The sequence below is a fragment of the Oryctolagus cuniculus genome, chromosome 12, assembly GCF_051225735.1.
Source record: "Oryctolagus cuniculus isolate XC-2025 breed Fujian yellow rabbit chromosome 12, ASM5122573v1, whole genome shotgun sequence".
Taxonomy (NCBI): Eukaryota; Metazoa; Chordata; class Mammalia; order Lagomorpha; family Leporidae; genus Oryctolagus; species Oryctolagus cuniculus.
The window spans coordinates 115,190,577-115,206,029 of NC_142878.1; the positions used below are offsets into that span (position 1 = coordinate 115,190,577).

The 15,453-nt window shown below is 56.8% G+C and overlaps 1 protein-coding gene and 1 long non-coding RNA gene across 2 annotated transcripts; one reads left to right on the forward strand and one right to left on the reverse strand.

The window, feature by feature from the left end:
- Positions 1-701: 701 nt before the first annotated feature.
- LOC127485348 (uncharacterized) lies at positions 702-3,351 on the reverse strand. The gene is made up of 3 exons (XR_011380502.2): positions 3,199-3,351; positions 2,839-2,884; positions 702-1,504 (listed from the first exon to the last, which is right to left on the reverse strand). It is a non-coding gene; the product is annotated as an uncharacterized LOC127485348 (long non-coding RNA).
- A 153-nt stretch (positions 3,352-3,504) lies between these two features.
- LOC138844568 (golgin subfamily A member 2-like) lies at positions 3,505-15,232 on the forward strand. The gene is made up of 14 exons (XM_089311032.1): positions 3,505-3,652; positions 4,971-5,093; positions 9,447-9,554; positions 9,831-9,874; positions 9,995-10,058; positions 10,635-10,691; positions 10,854-10,934; positions 11,783-11,821; positions 11,928-11,986; positions 12,294-12,498; positions 12,977-13,043; positions 13,397-13,725; positions 13,974-14,087; positions 14,592-15,232. Exons 1-14 carry the CDS (start codon positions 3,566-3,568, stop codon positions 14,847-14,849), a joined length of 1,635 nt encoding a protein of 544 aa, XP_089167158.1. The 5' UTR covers positions 3,505-3,565; the 3' UTR covers positions 14,850-15,232.
- The last annotated feature ends 221 nt before the right edge of the window (positions 15,233-15,453 follow it).

Sequence of the window (15,453 nt, forward strand, 5' to 3'; positions counted from 1 at the left end):
TGAAAGAACTCCAACACACCATTGCATTTGAGAGTTTATGGTATGGTCACTTACATGCTCCATAGAGTACAATTGACAAATTTCTCAATTTCTATTCATGGAAAACTTGAAGCAAGTTTACTCATCAGTAAAATGTGTGAACCACTGAGAGTAGTTCTGAGTTAAAAAACTGGGGAGACATTTATCTTTGAGTCCTTTCCCCCTAAAGATAAGAATAGACCCTAGTATGTGTACAGTTTATGTGTGTGTGTGTGTCTTTTTGTGTTTTTACTATTTATAAGTATTTCCCATATTTCACACATTTGCAATATGGCAATATTTCTACAATATCAAGGGTTACATTTATTTTAAAAATATTTTGTCAGTCTACATTGTAAAAGAAAAGTGAACTCTAAATCAATTTTTGGACTTTCTCCTGTTGTTTTTCCCGATGAACTGTCCGGTAATTTTGAATTTACAAGAAAGTAATACATGCATAAGCACTTTGCTTAAGCAGAAATATCATAGAAAATAAGTGTGTGCTACATTTGAGTTTCCTTTTCAGAAAAATTTCTTCCTTAAAACAATCTCATGAAAAATCCCTTGCCAAAGTGTCACTATTTGTATGGGCCCTGAAAAAAAATCACATATGACTCCTCTGCTTTCTTTTTCCATCCTTTATCTCTATTTTTATTTTTCAATAATATGATTGTGTAGGTAATGAAAAATTTATCTTCATGCCTAAGTATCTATGTAAAACTTACCTACACAAGTCTTGTGTTTGCCCATAACCTCTATCCATAAACTCCTACAATATAAAGCATATCCTAATGTGAATTCATATTCAAAATCCAATATTCTAACTTGCTGTGTTATACATGCTTGTTCTGGGGCTGGCACAGTAGTGTAGCAGGTAAAGCCACTGTCTGCAGTGCCAGCATTCCATATGGGCACCGGTTTGAGTCCCAGCTGCTCCACTTTTGATCCAGCTCTTTGTTATGGCTTGGTGTGGTGGAATGAGAGGGCCATGCCAAGGTGGCCACTGGCAAGGGAGCATCAGTTACTCAGGAATGGCTTTGAAACCCACCTGGCAACAGGCTGTGATTGAATGGCTTTGGAAACTGCCTGGCAACAGGCTGTGACTGGATGGCTTTGGAAGCTGCTGGCAGGCTGTGATTGGATGGCTTTGGAAACTGCCTGGCAGGCTGTGATTGGATGGGGCATAGACTGCCCCTTGACCATATTGGCTTGTCTTGGCTATATAAGAGGTAGTTTCAACTGAAATAAACAAGTCTGCCGGCTGCTCACCTCAAGCCTGCTTTCACTGGACTCCCGGGGTCTGTGTAGTGACTCCGCGCCTCTTGCCCCCACCACGCTGTTCCTCTCAGAAATGAATCCACTGCAACATTGTTGAGAAATCAACAGCAACAGGCACCCACATCTGCCAGTGGTTCGGATCCTGTCCAGAGAACCCCCAGGCTCAGCCACGGAGGCCCTGGGCAGCTGCACTGAGTCCCGAGGCTGCCTGGGAAGGGAGAGGAGAGAGCCAGCTGGCCCAAGGACAGAAACAGGAAAGAGGGAATCTGGAGCTGCAGTAGGGAGAGGGAGGGGCCTGGCCCTGAGATCCCAGGGGTGCCCTCCAGTGTGGGTCTGGTGCAGTGGGGCAGATGTGGTCCTGAGGCAGGCAGAGTGGCAGGTACCTACCTTGGCTGACGCTCCTCAGGGACCACTGAGAGGGATTCTGAAAGACAGCTCGGGAGCCTCCCGGAGTTTTGTCTGCCCAGGAAGACTGAGGAAGGCCCACCTGTGGGCTGTGGTTGGGGTGGGGGAGGGCTGGGGGTAGCTGTGACTGCCACTGTGTGGGGGGGCACATAGACATCCTCCCCACATTGGGTGGGCTCAGAAATCCTCACGGGATGGAGGGCGTTGGCACCCACACAGAATCGGGGGTGCTGGCACACTCACGGATTGGAGGCCGCTGGCAACTTCACGGGTCAGGGGGCACGGGCACCCTCACAGGTCGGGGGGCACGGACATTCTCACAGTGTTGGGGGCCCAGGCACACTCACAGGGTCGGGGTGCTGGCATCTTCTCTGGTCGGTGGGCGCTGGCACTCTCACGGGTCGAGGGGCCCAGGCAACCTCAAGAGGTCGGGGGTGCAGCCACCCTCATGGGGTTGGGAGGCGCTGGCACCCTCACGGGGTTGGGAGGCGCTGGCACCCTCACGGGTTGATGTCTACTGCAGCCCCCCGCACGGGGTCGGGGTCCGCAACCATGCTCACGGCTCGGTGGCCTGGACATCCTCACTGGTCGGGGGGCTCAGGCACACTCATGGGGTTGGGGGGCGCAGACTTCCTCACAGGTCGGGGGGCGCAGGCCCCCTCACGGTCCGGGAGGCACAGAAATCCTCACAGGGTCTGGGGGCTCCGGCACATGCACGGAGTCAGGGGGCGCAGGCACCCTCACTGGTTGGGGGCGCAGACATCCGCGCGGATCTGGGAACGCAGGCACACGCAAGAGACCTGGGGGCACAGACTTCCTCACGGATCGGGGGGGTGCAGCCACCATGACGGGGTCGGGAGGTGCTGGCATCCTCACGGGGTCTGGGTCCGTAGCCATGCTCACGGTTCGGGAGCGCAAACATCCTCACGGATAGGGGGGCGCAGGCACACTCATGGGGTTGGGCGGTGCAGGCACACACACGGGTCGGGGGGCACAGACAACCTCACGGGATGGGGTCTGCAAGCATCCACACGGGTCGGGGGGCGCAGGCACACGGATGGGTCGGGGGCACAGACTTCCTCACGGGTCGGGGGGCGCAGGCACACGCACAGGGTCGGGGGGGCGCGGGCTACTCACCGTGACCGGAAGGCCCCGCGGCAGCTGCGGCCGGGTCTGCTCAGCCCTGGAGGGAAGCGTGGGAGAGGCTGAGGCCCCGGAGCTGCTCTGAGGGGAAAGGGGGCCCGTGGGGGCGCGGGAGGAGGAGCCGCCGAGACCTGGGCGCGCCCGACTGGATCCAGCTGGGCGGGGACAGACGCGCTTTCGGGATCAGCGTGGGGCCCCTCGAGGAAGGGCTGGGTGTGAGAGGGGCAGTGTATGGAGGACGTGAAAGGGACCCCCGAGGGGATTTCTGAAACGAGAACGTCTGGGGCACATCTGGGAGGAGTCAGAAAGGGCTCGTGAACTGATGCAGTGTCCCCTGCTCTGCGCTCCGCCCACCTCCTGAGCCCTGGGTTCCGAAGGCCCCGGTTCGGGGGCGCCTGTGGAGAAAGGGGGTCCAGGGCGCGGGCCGGAGAGCGGCCTCTGGGGTCCGCAGACTAACTAGAGAAAGCTGCGCGCGCACCCAAGGGAAATCGCCCCGCCCCCAGAGTGGGCGGTGACAGCTGCACGCGCAGCTCCCATTTTGACGCCTCGGACCACGCCCTTCTTTGTTTCATCTTTCTCACTGACCAATGGGCTTGAAGTGTGGCGACCACGCCCACCCAGCCCCGCCTAGTTCTGCCCTGAACGGGCGTCTCCTGGCTCAGTCACACATCTGCGCGGTAGCTGCTGGGAGCAATTCGCATTGGTTGCCGGGATCGTGGTGATGTGGCCCCCCCTCCCCCCGACCCCTCCCCGCCCCGCGATGTCGGAGGAAACTCGACAGAGCAAACTGGCTGCGGCCAAGAAAAAGGTAAAACATCGGGTCGCGCCCCCCGGCCCAGCCCACTGCCCGTCTGATTGTCGGTCCGTGGCGGGGTCTGTGCGGCTCCTCAGACACTCGGGTCGAGCCCGAGCGCCCCTTGGCTTCCCCCACCCAAGTCCTCTCAGCCAGCACCACCCCCTCAGCACCCAGCCCCCGCCCTGGCTTGTCGCCCCTGGGTGACTTTGGGCCATTGGCTCCTGGGGCTCCTCGGCCCAGCCTCAGACCTCACCTCCGGCCTCCCGAAGCCGGACCTCCTTGGGGTCTGTGGGCTCAGTCTCCAAGGACTCGGGTCCCTACCCTGTGCCCCACCTCCCCCTGCGCAGAGCGTGGGTAGGGCAGAGTGGGATGTAGTGAGGTCAAATCCCCCTGGGGACTGGCATTACCTCCAGCTCGGGCTTTGATCTCCCGGCCCAGTCCCCTAAGTCCTCACCCCCTTTCGGCTTCCGCCTGCAAGGGGACTGGGGACTTGGGGACCCCCTTCCTCAGCTCGGACACTGACAGTGAGATGTGTCCCGTTCCCGGGGAGCTGGAAGTGTGGGCAGTGTTTCTGGGTGACCGCGGGAAAACTGGTTTGGTTTTCCCCCAGGTTTCTACTCTCCAGAGACTTTGGGGGGTGTGCGAGTTCTCAGGCTCCCATTCAATTTCCCTGACCCTGGGAGCAGAGTGCCCCACACTCAGGCTCTCTGGAGTGACAGCTGTGTGACCGTCTGTGAAACAGACCTTGGGAGACTAAACTTTATAGCCTGAACCCTCCCCAGGGGAGTTTTTGAAGCTGGGTGAGGGCACTGCCACAGAGGAGCGAGGGAGCAGCTTGGTGAGGCCATCCTGTGGCTTGGGACGGAACCTGTCAAGACATCATAATGGGCCCTTGGCTGGAATAATGCCTGGGTTCTACTCTTTCTCCTCGGTGTCCAGGGTTCCTCGGGGTGCCCCTCGAAGTTCTGTGAGGTTCTGATATGGAAGAAAGGACCCAATGTCTTGTTTCCAAACCACACAAAGTACAATTCCTGACCCCATAATGTTTAACCTTCTACCTCTACCTCTGGTTTTGCTCCCAGCAGCTGCTGATTCTTGGCAGAACCCCAGAAGTGAGAGTTGGAAGCTGATTTTAAATTCCATCATTCCCTTTTATTGAAGCCATGTTGTCAGTTCTTCAGAGGTTAACTGATCATTCCAGCCCCTTGAAGGGTTGTCAGTGGCATGAAGTCAGTGGTGGACATGAGAGTTCTTGTGAACACTGTGAAGTAGGATGTGACCGCAGGGGCTTAGGGCATTCCAGAGAATCAACTGCTTTTCCTTTCCACAGTTAAGAGAGTATCAGCGGAAGAACAGGCCTGGTGGTCCTGCAGGAGGAAAAAAGAAGAAAAACCTTAAAAACGGCAGTAGCCCTGAGACAACCACTTCTCGGGGTTGTCACTCAACTGAGGATGTGAGTCTTGGCTGGCCAGGCTGCTGGGGGCTCGGGGGCTAAGGGGCAATGGGGGGTGGGGGGTTGGGGATCCAGAGGACAGTGGAAGATGGTGGAAGGGAGTGTTAGCTACTGGTCAAGGATTCTGGGTTTGAATGCTCCCTTTCCCTCTGCTAGGGATATGATGTAAGGCAAACTGTTCAAGCTTTCTGGGCCTCTCTCTCCACATCTGTGAAACAGATAGGGCTGATGTTTTACTCACAAAGTTTGAGAGTTTTTGCTGTTCTCATATTAATCCAGAATACAGGGTCTTGTAACATTCATAGTCGCTGGTATTTGCGACTTCCTCATCCCTGGCCTCAGGAAAAGCCAGGTCAGCGAGAGCAGCCTGGCCATCAGGCTGTCCCCTTAGGAAGCCCCAGGCACTGGGATTCGGCCTTGGCTCTGGGTGACCTCAGAAAAGTCACAGCCTCCCCTGAGCTTCAGTTTCAGGCTGTCAGATATTATTGGATTGGAACAGTGTCTTCTAATTGTTGAGCTGTAGCCTCCCTTGTTCAAGAGAACCCTTCTGCAGAAGTCTGGTTTTAACATGGAGAGTGGGGGTCGTGTCTGGGGGAGGGTCTGAGAGCCGCGCTGGTCAGTGACTGCGCTTCATGTGACTCTGGGGCCTGGGGACTTTTCCCTCTGTCTGGTGAGGCAGCAATGGCCAGTCTGAGAGGATGGCCTGGGGGGCCACGGTGTGGATCTCTGCTCTTCCTCAGCCTCCGTTTCCTGACTCCACCTCTTCCTTCCCCGACATCCTCGCCTCTCTCTAAGCCACGTCTCTGTGTCTTCCCCTGCCCTTGTTTTCCCCTTTTCACCGCCTCTAGATGCAGGCCATACTGAAGGTGCTGGTGTCTGACCTTAACCGTTCCGATGGGGTAGCGCTGCCCCATAGGACAAGTGGAAGGGGAGGCAGTGCCGAGACCCCCTCTCTGGCTTGCTGCCTCGCAGGTGTGCATGTCCCTGAGGCTTGTCTCGTTTGGGGGAGCCTCTGCCCCTGGCTTGTTTTATGTTGCTGCCATTAACCCTCGGCCTGCTTATGTCTGCTTCCTCCCCTGCTTGGTTAATTGCATTTTTTCCCTTCCCTCGTGTCTTTTATCATCTTGGAGAGGGTAAGGCACACCTCAAAGATTCGGTAATTTGGGAATAACTTTCAGAGCAGGTCTGTGGGGTTTTGGGCTTTGAATGCCCGGTGCGGTCAGACCAGGAGATATTTGAAAAAATACAAACTCTGTTACATTTTGCCCTCTGGGCAAGTAGACCAGATGGAAGTGAGTGATTTTTCAACTTGATGAATTCCATTTTGGTTTGAGAGTGAGAAGGTAGAATTAAGAGAAAATGAATTGGCTTTATAATCGCAAGGATGGAGGTCAGCTTTTCAGAGGAACTAACCAGCAAGGATGTGAGGCTACCCAGACAGACCAGTGCTAGGACACTCTGCCTGCCCCTCATCTCTTTGACAAATCAGATGGGATGCTCAACCGTATTCACTGGGCCCGTGGACGGCAAAGGCATTGGCTGCACAGTGGTGGAAGTAGAAGAACAAGACAGGAGACACCGTGGGGGTGACAGAGTCCTCTGAGAGGGGCAGGGGAAAGGCGGCAATAGGCCAGCTGCGTGGCTAGGTGAGGGAGGTGGGTTCCGAATGGACTTGCAGCTTGAGGAGGTGGCATTTGAGGCCAGTGTGAAGATTAAAAGTGGGTAATATTCATCCACGTGGTGAGTGGGGGAGGCAGAGGGAGCAAAGAGGTCATAGGCAGCATTGTGAGGTCATAGAACACCTTTCAGGGCTGCAGGGAGCCTGGGTTGGGGGAGGGGCAGGGCACAGGCACATGGGGCTAGGTAGGCCATAACCTGCAGATGATGTTGGCACTTCCTGTCTAACTGCTCCAGGGCCTTCAGCCAAGCCAGTGTAGCAGGGCTGATCCAGAGATGGGCCTGGGGAAAGGGACAGGTGGCTGGTCAACCATCATGGCTGCTCCCACCCAGTTAGGTCTGGCCAGGGGCCGTGACTCACTCTATGGCCTCAGAGGAGACACCAAGTGGCATAGTCTGGGCAGGGCCCAGGCACGGAGAAGTCCTGACAGCTGTGTATATGACTTCTAGGAGCTCAGTGTACTTGAGCCATCACCGTGTCTCCCTAGGTTGGCATGAGCAGGAAGCTGGAGTTAGAGCTGGAGCTAGGCATCAGGCTCGGGCACTCTGAAGCGAGGTGTAGCCTTCTCATCTGGTATCCCGACACCTAGGCTAAGCTCCCACCTTAAGACTTAGAATTGTGAATTGATTGTTCACAAAATAATCACGATACATAGATTCAATTTTTATTTACTTATTTATGTATTTGAAAAGCAGAGTTACAGAGGAGAGAGAGAGAGAGAGAGAGAGAGAAGTGTTCCATCTGCTGTCCACTCTCCAAAGGGCTGCGCCGGCCGGAGCTAGGCTGATCGGAAGCCAGGAGCCTGGAGCTTCCTCCAGGTCTCCCACATGGGTTCAGGGGCCCAAGGACCTGGGCCGCCATCTGCTCCCTTCACAGTCTATAGCAGAGAGCTGGATCAGAAGAGGAGCAGCCGAGACTTGAACTGGTGCCCATATGGGATGCTGGCACTGCAGGCGGTGGCTTTACCTGCTAAACTACAGCACTGGCCACGGTACCTATATTTAAAATTGCTCAGAGGAGCTGGTGTTGTGGCACAGTGGGTTGAGCTACTTCCTATGATACTGGCATCCATATGAGTGCTTGAGTCCCAGCTGCTCCATTTCTGATCCACTTCCCCGCTAATGTGCCTGAGAAATCAGCACAAGGTAGCCCAAGTGCTTGGGCCCCTGCACCCATGTGGGAGATCTGATTGGTGTTTCTGACTCTTGGGCTTTGGCTTGGCCTGGCCCAGTCTGGCCCATGGTGCCCGTTTGAGGAGTGAACCAATGGATGGAAGATTCTCTCTGAGTTCCCTTTCTCTCTGTCACTCTGCCTTTCCAATAAATAAAATAAACCTAACAAGTCAAGGAAACTGCTCAGAGAAGTGCTCTCCTCACTCCCCTGTTGTTTCTGTGTCTAAAATAGAGCTCAGTGGGAACTAAGATGCTAAGAGGGACCTGGGTCCATGGCTGGGAGTGCAGCCTCTCTAAAGTCTCATGCCTGGCCCGCTGCTCTTACCTGATAGATGCAGTCACAGACATTGTCAAGGCAACAGTGGGTTCTGAGGACAACAATCGCTGTGGGCGGTGGGTTCCAGGCCATGGTCACGGTAAAACTGCAGACTCAGCACGCCTCATCCTCATCTGTAGGCTTTGCAGCCTGGACTCTAAGGAGGCAGCCGATTGGGGTTTTCAGAGGCCAGGGCTGAAGGGTCCAGAGAGCAGCCAGCAACTGCCTGCCTCCACTCAGCTCCTCTGGCTACTGTCACTTGTTCAGCCATCTTGGCTGTGTGAGGCCATCTGGCCTGCTGACATGAGGTGGTCTCTAGAGCCAGATGCTTGGACCGAGAGTTAGGCCTGAGCCTGGGAAGAAGCTGGATGGGGCTGGCCGAGGGAGGGGGTCCCGCTGCGGGAGAAGGAGGAGAGGCTTCTCCATGGCTCCAAGTGCTAGATCCCCACATTGTTCCCTAGCAGTTTTTCTGGCAATGAGGCGCCATGACCTCCATGTGCCAAGTCAAAGAGCAGATGTCTTACCTGTGATTTCCTGGCTTCTTTTGGTAGAGTAGGTGTTTCTGGAGCTGCGGGATTGGGCTGAGAGGTATGCCCATGAGGCGGCTGTGGTTGATTTTATCTCCAGAAAGCAGGGAGGGGCTTCTTGGGCAACATTTCTCCTTGGAAAGGCCTGAATCAGAGAAATGCAGCTGATGGTTGAGGCAGAGAGGAGGGCAGGGAGAAAGGGCGGAGAGCAGGAGAGGGCAGCGGCAGAGAGCTACCTGGAGGGAGCCCCATCACCACCAGCAGCCTCGGCCCAGCAGGGGCCTAGAGTTAGGGTCACTGTGCGGCAGAGACTGGCTTTCTAGAAGAACACTGCCGTGTTCCCTGATGTTGGTGCCCGTTCCTTCTGCCTGCTGTGGCTGCCGGAGGTCAGAGCCCTTGCAGAGGTCCAGGGAGAACCAGGGCCTCGTGTCCACGGAGGTCGTAGCCCCCCCTTCCTTTGAGCTTTGGCCACCTGAAAAGATGCCACGTGTCCCCAAGCCTGGGCAAGCCATTCCCACAACCCCTGTGGTTCCCAGCATGTGTGACTGTCACTCTGACTGCTACAACATCTTCCTACCTGCCCTGCGCCCTTGTGTCCATGGCAGCGAGGCACCTCCTCTCCTGCATGGCCCCCTAACCCCCTGCTCTGTTCCCTGACAGGCGCCCAAAGACCGCGCTGCTCCTGCACCACCCTCTGCTGATGCCACCGTGTTACCTGGAGGTGTAGCGTCCCCTGGCGCTAGTCTAACTAGCATGGCACCAACTCAGGTTTGTGCCTCTGTCCTTGTGCCTGCTACCCCCGTATGCTTGCACCATCTCCCTTCCCAGAGGACTGCGCCTGCTGTGCCTTCTCTTCTCCTTTCTTCCCGCAGCTTGGTTCCCAATGCCAAGCACCCTTCCCGGCACTGGGGTGGGGGAGGCCAAGGCGGGGCTTTCTCTTGAGCTTGTGGCAGTGGCAGGTTGCTGGAAGGAGCTGGGCCCCTGCCACCCCTGGGTGGTTCTTACTGGAAATCAGGTGATCACTGTTTCTTTCTTCTCCCTCAGATCCATGATGCTGACTATGGCCCTGTCCTCATAGATGAGACCAAGTGAGTGTCTTCCTGTGCGGGCAGCAGTCCCTAAGCCATGGGAGTGAGGGCAGGCCACGGCCCAAGGACCTCTTTTGCATCAAGCCCCTGCACCCCTAACCTCTGTGTGTCTGTCCCTAGGACATTGTCCTCCACGGAGAGCCTGCGTCAACCTGCTCAGCAGCTCAATGGTCTTGTCTCCGAGGTACCCCAGACACTGGGACTCAGGAAGGGAGGAGAGAGAGGAAAGGACAGAAATGGAGGCTGGGATTCCTGAGAGATGGGGAGATCCTGGAATAGACTGACCTGCTGGGCCGTGTTGGGCAGGCTGGGTGATGGCTTCTTCTTGGAAGCCATACAGATGAAGGACATGGCCATGAGAACGGTGACAATGTATCTCAGCGCAGGAAGCATAGGGAGAGCATCACTAGGGAAGGGAGGGGGATGGTGATGAGACCCAGGAGAAGCTGGCATAGAGGGTGATGAGAGGAAGAGGCCCAGCTGGGCAGAGGAGTTGCCAGGTGGGGGTGGCGGGGGGAGAAGTAGCCTGAGGGTAGGCATAGAGGGTGATGAGAGGAAGAGGCCAAGCTGGGCAGAGGAGTTGCCAGGTGGGGGTGGCGGGGGGGGAAGTAGTCTGGGGGTAGGCATAGAGGGTGATGAGAGGAAGAGGCAGGCTGGGCAGAGGAGTTGCCAGGTGGAGGTGGGGTAGAGAGGTAGTCCAAGGGTAGGGACTTGGCGGTAGAGGACGTAGCGTCTCCATGGGAGCTCTTGTCTGTTCTAGTCAACGTCCTACATCGGTGGAGAGGGCCTCACATCTTCCTATATGAAGGATCTGGAGGTGAGTGGCTCTGCAGGGCCAGCCCCCCCCTTCTCCCACAGCGGGGGCTGAGTGCCCCACTGCCAGCTGAGATAGCCCATGCCCCCCCACCAGCCCTAATGACTGCTCTCTCTACCTCTCCCCCAACCCTCCTGCAACTCCTCCTCTCTGCATGCGCCTCAGAGCCGGTACCAAGAGCTGGCAGTAGCCCTGGACTCCAGCTATCTAACAAACAAACAGCTCAGTAACACCATAGAGGAATTGGTAAGAGCCCAGTGGGGTCCCCTGATTCCATTCTGCCCACCCTGGGCTTCCGCTTCCCCATGGGCTCTGAAGAAAGGGGCTGGGGGCCCCCTGGTGCCGAGGGAGAGTGGGGTGCTGGGTGGGCCAGGTCTCAGCTGGAGGGACCCCAGAGCATGGAGCATGCAGCATGGCTCTCGTCCTGTCACTGCCCTCTCCGCCTCCTCTCTTCTCCAGACACCCCTGCTTGCACCCTGGCCACACTGGCCCTGGGATTGTGGCCTCTCGTTCAGCGCTGGCCACGAGCCTCATGTCCCTGCCCTGACTCAGGCCCTGACTTGAGCTTTGAGTTTGGACAAGCGCCTCTCCACCCTGGGCTTGAGTTTCCCAAGGAGGTTGAAATGGCAGTTGTCAAAGGTCTCTTTTAGCTCTAAGAATCCAAGATTTCCAGGCTCCCTGGGACGTCAACCTTAGGGAGAGAAGGGATCTTACCTGTGCTTTTCATTCCTGTATCCCCGCTGTTAAGAGCAGCCCCAACCCCTATGTAACATGTGCTGAGCCGTCGAACGATGCGCACACCCCTGTAAATCCAAACCTAGTGGAAGGCCCGTCTTTTCTTACATTCCGTTTCTGGAGGCTCACCTTACTGTCCCCTAAGAAGAATCCCGATTCAGACGCGGTTCCACAGCTGTGAGCAAAAACCAGCAAAGACCCACATGCTCTTTCCTTGGGAGCCTCGGGACAGGTCCTGTGCCCATAGGGTCTGAGAACGTGCCCATCCCGCCCTGGCCCCCTGCCCACCCCCTCTTGCTCTGGGAGTGGAGTAGAGGGGACATCCTTAGTCACCTTCCCTTCTTTGACTCTCCCCACAGAAACAACAGAACCAAGAAACTATGGAGCAAGCGGAAAAAGTAATGTGATTTCTGTGTCTGCTCATGGCACGGCTGCTGTGTCTGCACCCCACCCCCTCCCCCTCCAGGGTCCCTGAGATCTGACGTAGCTTTTCTGTGTTTGCAGCACACCAAGGAGTTGACCAAAGAGCGAGATGCTCTGAAACTGCTGTTATACAAGAACAAGTAAGAAGGGGAAGGTGGCGGGAGGAGTTTGGGGGACCTTAGTACAGGTGACGAGGGGAGGGGTGCCAGGGAGCATGAGGAGGAAGTGGCTGTACAGGCTGGGACGTGTGCAGAGCCAAGCTCTGGTCCCAGCTGTGCCACCAGCTCATGCGATGGCCTCAGGCAGCTCAGGTCCTCTCTCTGGCCTGCCACGGGAGTGACCTGATTGTTGGGGACCCCTCCAACACCAAGGTTCTTGGCAGGTGCAGCAAAAGGTGGGTTGGTCACCAAAGTGGTCCACTCTGTTTGCTCATTCCTCTCACTACAGCAAAAACAATGAGGACCTGAAGCAGCAGAACTCTGAGCTCCAAGAGAGGCTTCGAGTCCTCATGACCGAAAAGAAGACCCTGCAGCTGGGCACGGAGGAGCTGCAGAAGAAGCTGGAAATGTCTGAGCTGCTGCTGCAACAAGTAAGAGGCTGCAGCCCACGGAGCCCCAGCCCTAGCCCGCGGGGGCCACCATCCCCAGGGACTGTCAGGGAGGCCCCCAGCCAAGAGATGGAAATTCTGAATCCTTATTCTGGTCCTGCCCTAGAATCCTCCAGAAATTGCTAGAATTCTGCAGAGAGAGTCCCTGCCTGGACCTACACAATCAGAATCTCAGTGATACAGCTTTTCAAAAATGTGTATTTAAGCATCTCGGTTTCTGTTGGAAAGGCAGAGGCAGGCAGACAGAGATGGAGGGAGATCTTCCATCCACTAGTTCATTTTCCAAATGCCTTCAACAGCCAGGGCTGAAGCCAGGAGATTGAAACTCAATCCAGACCTCCTGTGTGGGTGTCAGGATCCCAGGAGGCCGTCCCCTGCTGCTTCCTAAGTTGCACAGTACAGCAAGTGCACCTGCTGAGGCCTGCAGCCAGAGGTGGCTGCGTGTTTGGGTTTTGGGGGCAGCGTCGGTGCAGAGGGAGGCAGTGGCCCCTGCTCATGGCTCTTTTCCCTGTGCTCTGGGCAGCTCTGCACGCTGAGGGAGGAGAAGCGGGAGCTGGAGACCACCGTGGTCGAGCTCAAGAGCCAGATGGGTAAGCAGGGGCAGAGGTGGCCTGGGAGCCGGATGGGTGTCAGGTGCCCCGGCGAGGGGTGTTGTGGCAGAGGGAAGCAGGTCTGTGCCGGTGGATGGCAAGTCTTGTTATCTCTTTGAGCATAGGTGACCTCATCTGTAAATAGGGGTGGTGTACCCACTGTCCACCATGCACGGTCAAGCACTCTGTGTCCTGGCTTGGAAGGGTAATGACCATCTGAATATGGAAAGTTGTTAGCCAAAAAGCCAGCACCGGGGTGGGGGCAAGAAGTTGGCCTGAGGAGCTAAGGACCAAGACAGGAGCTTTTTGAAAACCCAGAGGCCAGGGCCCCTGATGGCTGCTTCCTTTCTCAGCTGAGCCTCCCACCCCAGAGTCCCCAGCTTCCCCCACGGGGCCGTCGGAGGCAGAACAGCAGCTGCAGGCGCAGGCTGAGCAGCTGCAGAAGGAGCTGGAGAGCCTGGCGGGACAGCTGCAGGCCCAGGTGCAGGACAACGCAGGCCTGAGTCGCCTGAACCAGCAGCAGGAACAGCGGCTGCTGCAGCTGGAGCGGGAGGTGGAGCTGTGGGGCAGCCAGGCCGAGGAGCGCAAGCAGAGCAACCGCGTGACCATCAGCCGCGTGCTCCTGCAGAACTGGGAGCTCAAGGAGCAGCTGGCTGAGCTGCAGGATGGCTTCGTGAGACTGGTGCGTTCGGCCTCCCTGGGCAAGGCCTCTGGCACAAAACACTTCCCTCTGGGCCTTCACTCCCCCGCCACCAAAGGGGACGGTGATGACCTAGGCAGGTGCCCTGTGAGCCAGGACCCTGCTCAAATGTCTGTCGGAGGAGAGGGGCTGAGCTTCCAGCCCTCCAGGCACTATGGGAGGTGGACACCTGGTGCTGGGATCCGGATGCAGCCGCTTTGGGTGGCAACGGATTGCTTCTCTCTGTGCAGAGCAATGACAACATGCGGCTCACCCTCTCGCTGCAGGCAGAGCAGCACATCAAGAACGAGCTGTCCAGGGAACTCGGCCAGCTGCAGGAGAAGCTGGGGGAGCTGAAGGAAACGGTAATGCTCAGCCTGACTGTGAAGGACTGGGCCATGGGGACAAGTCTCTGGGGAGGGCAGTGCTAGGCCCAGGAGGGAGGCCGCTCCAGTCTGGAGTGACAGGTGACCTCCATATCGACTGTCCTGCCTCTCTTAGGGCTGGTAGCCCCGGGATCCTCCCAGGCCTGGACATCATTGTCCCACGAGAGGCGTTTCACCCACCTTAGCTACCCTTTGCTAAGCCTCAGATTCCTGACAAAGGAACTTAGCATTTTTTCCTTACAGAGGTGTTGAGGATGAGCTGAGATTGTGCATGTAAAGTATTAGGCACAAGTGTTCCCCTAAAGATGATGCCTTCCCTCTCGTGTGTGGCCTCAAGTTAAAGTGATGGGAAAGAAGGGGATGAGGTGTGAGGCTGGGTGCAGGAGACGCAGGGCTCTGCGCCACTCCCCTGCAACCAGTGGAATCAGTTAGCAAGCCACCACCTGCCCTCATGCTTCCCCCACCCGCCTTGGTCTTCCGCAGATGGAGCTGAAGAGCCAGAAGGCTCAGGGTCTGCACCAACAGCGCGACCAGTGCCTGTTCCACCTGCAGCAGCACGTTGCCGCCTACAAACAGCTGCACTCTGAGAAGAAGGCGCTGCACAAGCAGAACCCTATTGTGCAGCAGCTCAGGAAGCAGCCACAGGAGATGCAGAACCCCTGGGAGCGCCCAGGCTTGGGCACCAACCACTGCATCCCCTTCTTCTACCAGGCTGACGAGCATGACGAAATTATCGTCTAAACACCAGATGCCGTCAGCCCGGAGAGCCCCAACCCCATCCTTGCCACTGCACCCCTGCTAGCCACCCTATCCCCTGCCGTTCCTTCCCAGTTCCCTTCCCTCCTTAGCCAGAACCCCTGATGGGGAGAGAAAGGCCTCTTTAGGCTGCCTCTCTGGAGGACCCCGGGGGCTCCTGGGGCCTCCTCATTTCCAGCTCCATCTTTAGAGGCCATGACCAACACAGGCAGCATTTGTGTGGCCCCCAGAACAGCCAAGAACAGGGGATGCTCAACCACTTGGGCAAGTCAGCCAGGCAGTTTTCATCGCCCCTCTTGGGGCTAAGTGTCAGCCTGGCCGGCATAATCTGGCCAGGAACATCACATGGGGGCATCAGCAGGCATGGACATGAGGGCATCAGGCAAGGAGGGCATCTGATTGAGGGTCATTGCTGGGCGGGGGCACCCAGGCAAGGGCATCGCTGGGCAGGGGTCACTTCCGGGGCAGGGGCATCATCATGGGCAAGGGTCACTTCCAGGCCAGGGGCATCATGGGTAAGGGTCACTTCTGGGCCAGGGCATCATGGGTAAGGGTATATGGGCGAGGAGGGCACAATAGGATGAGGGTC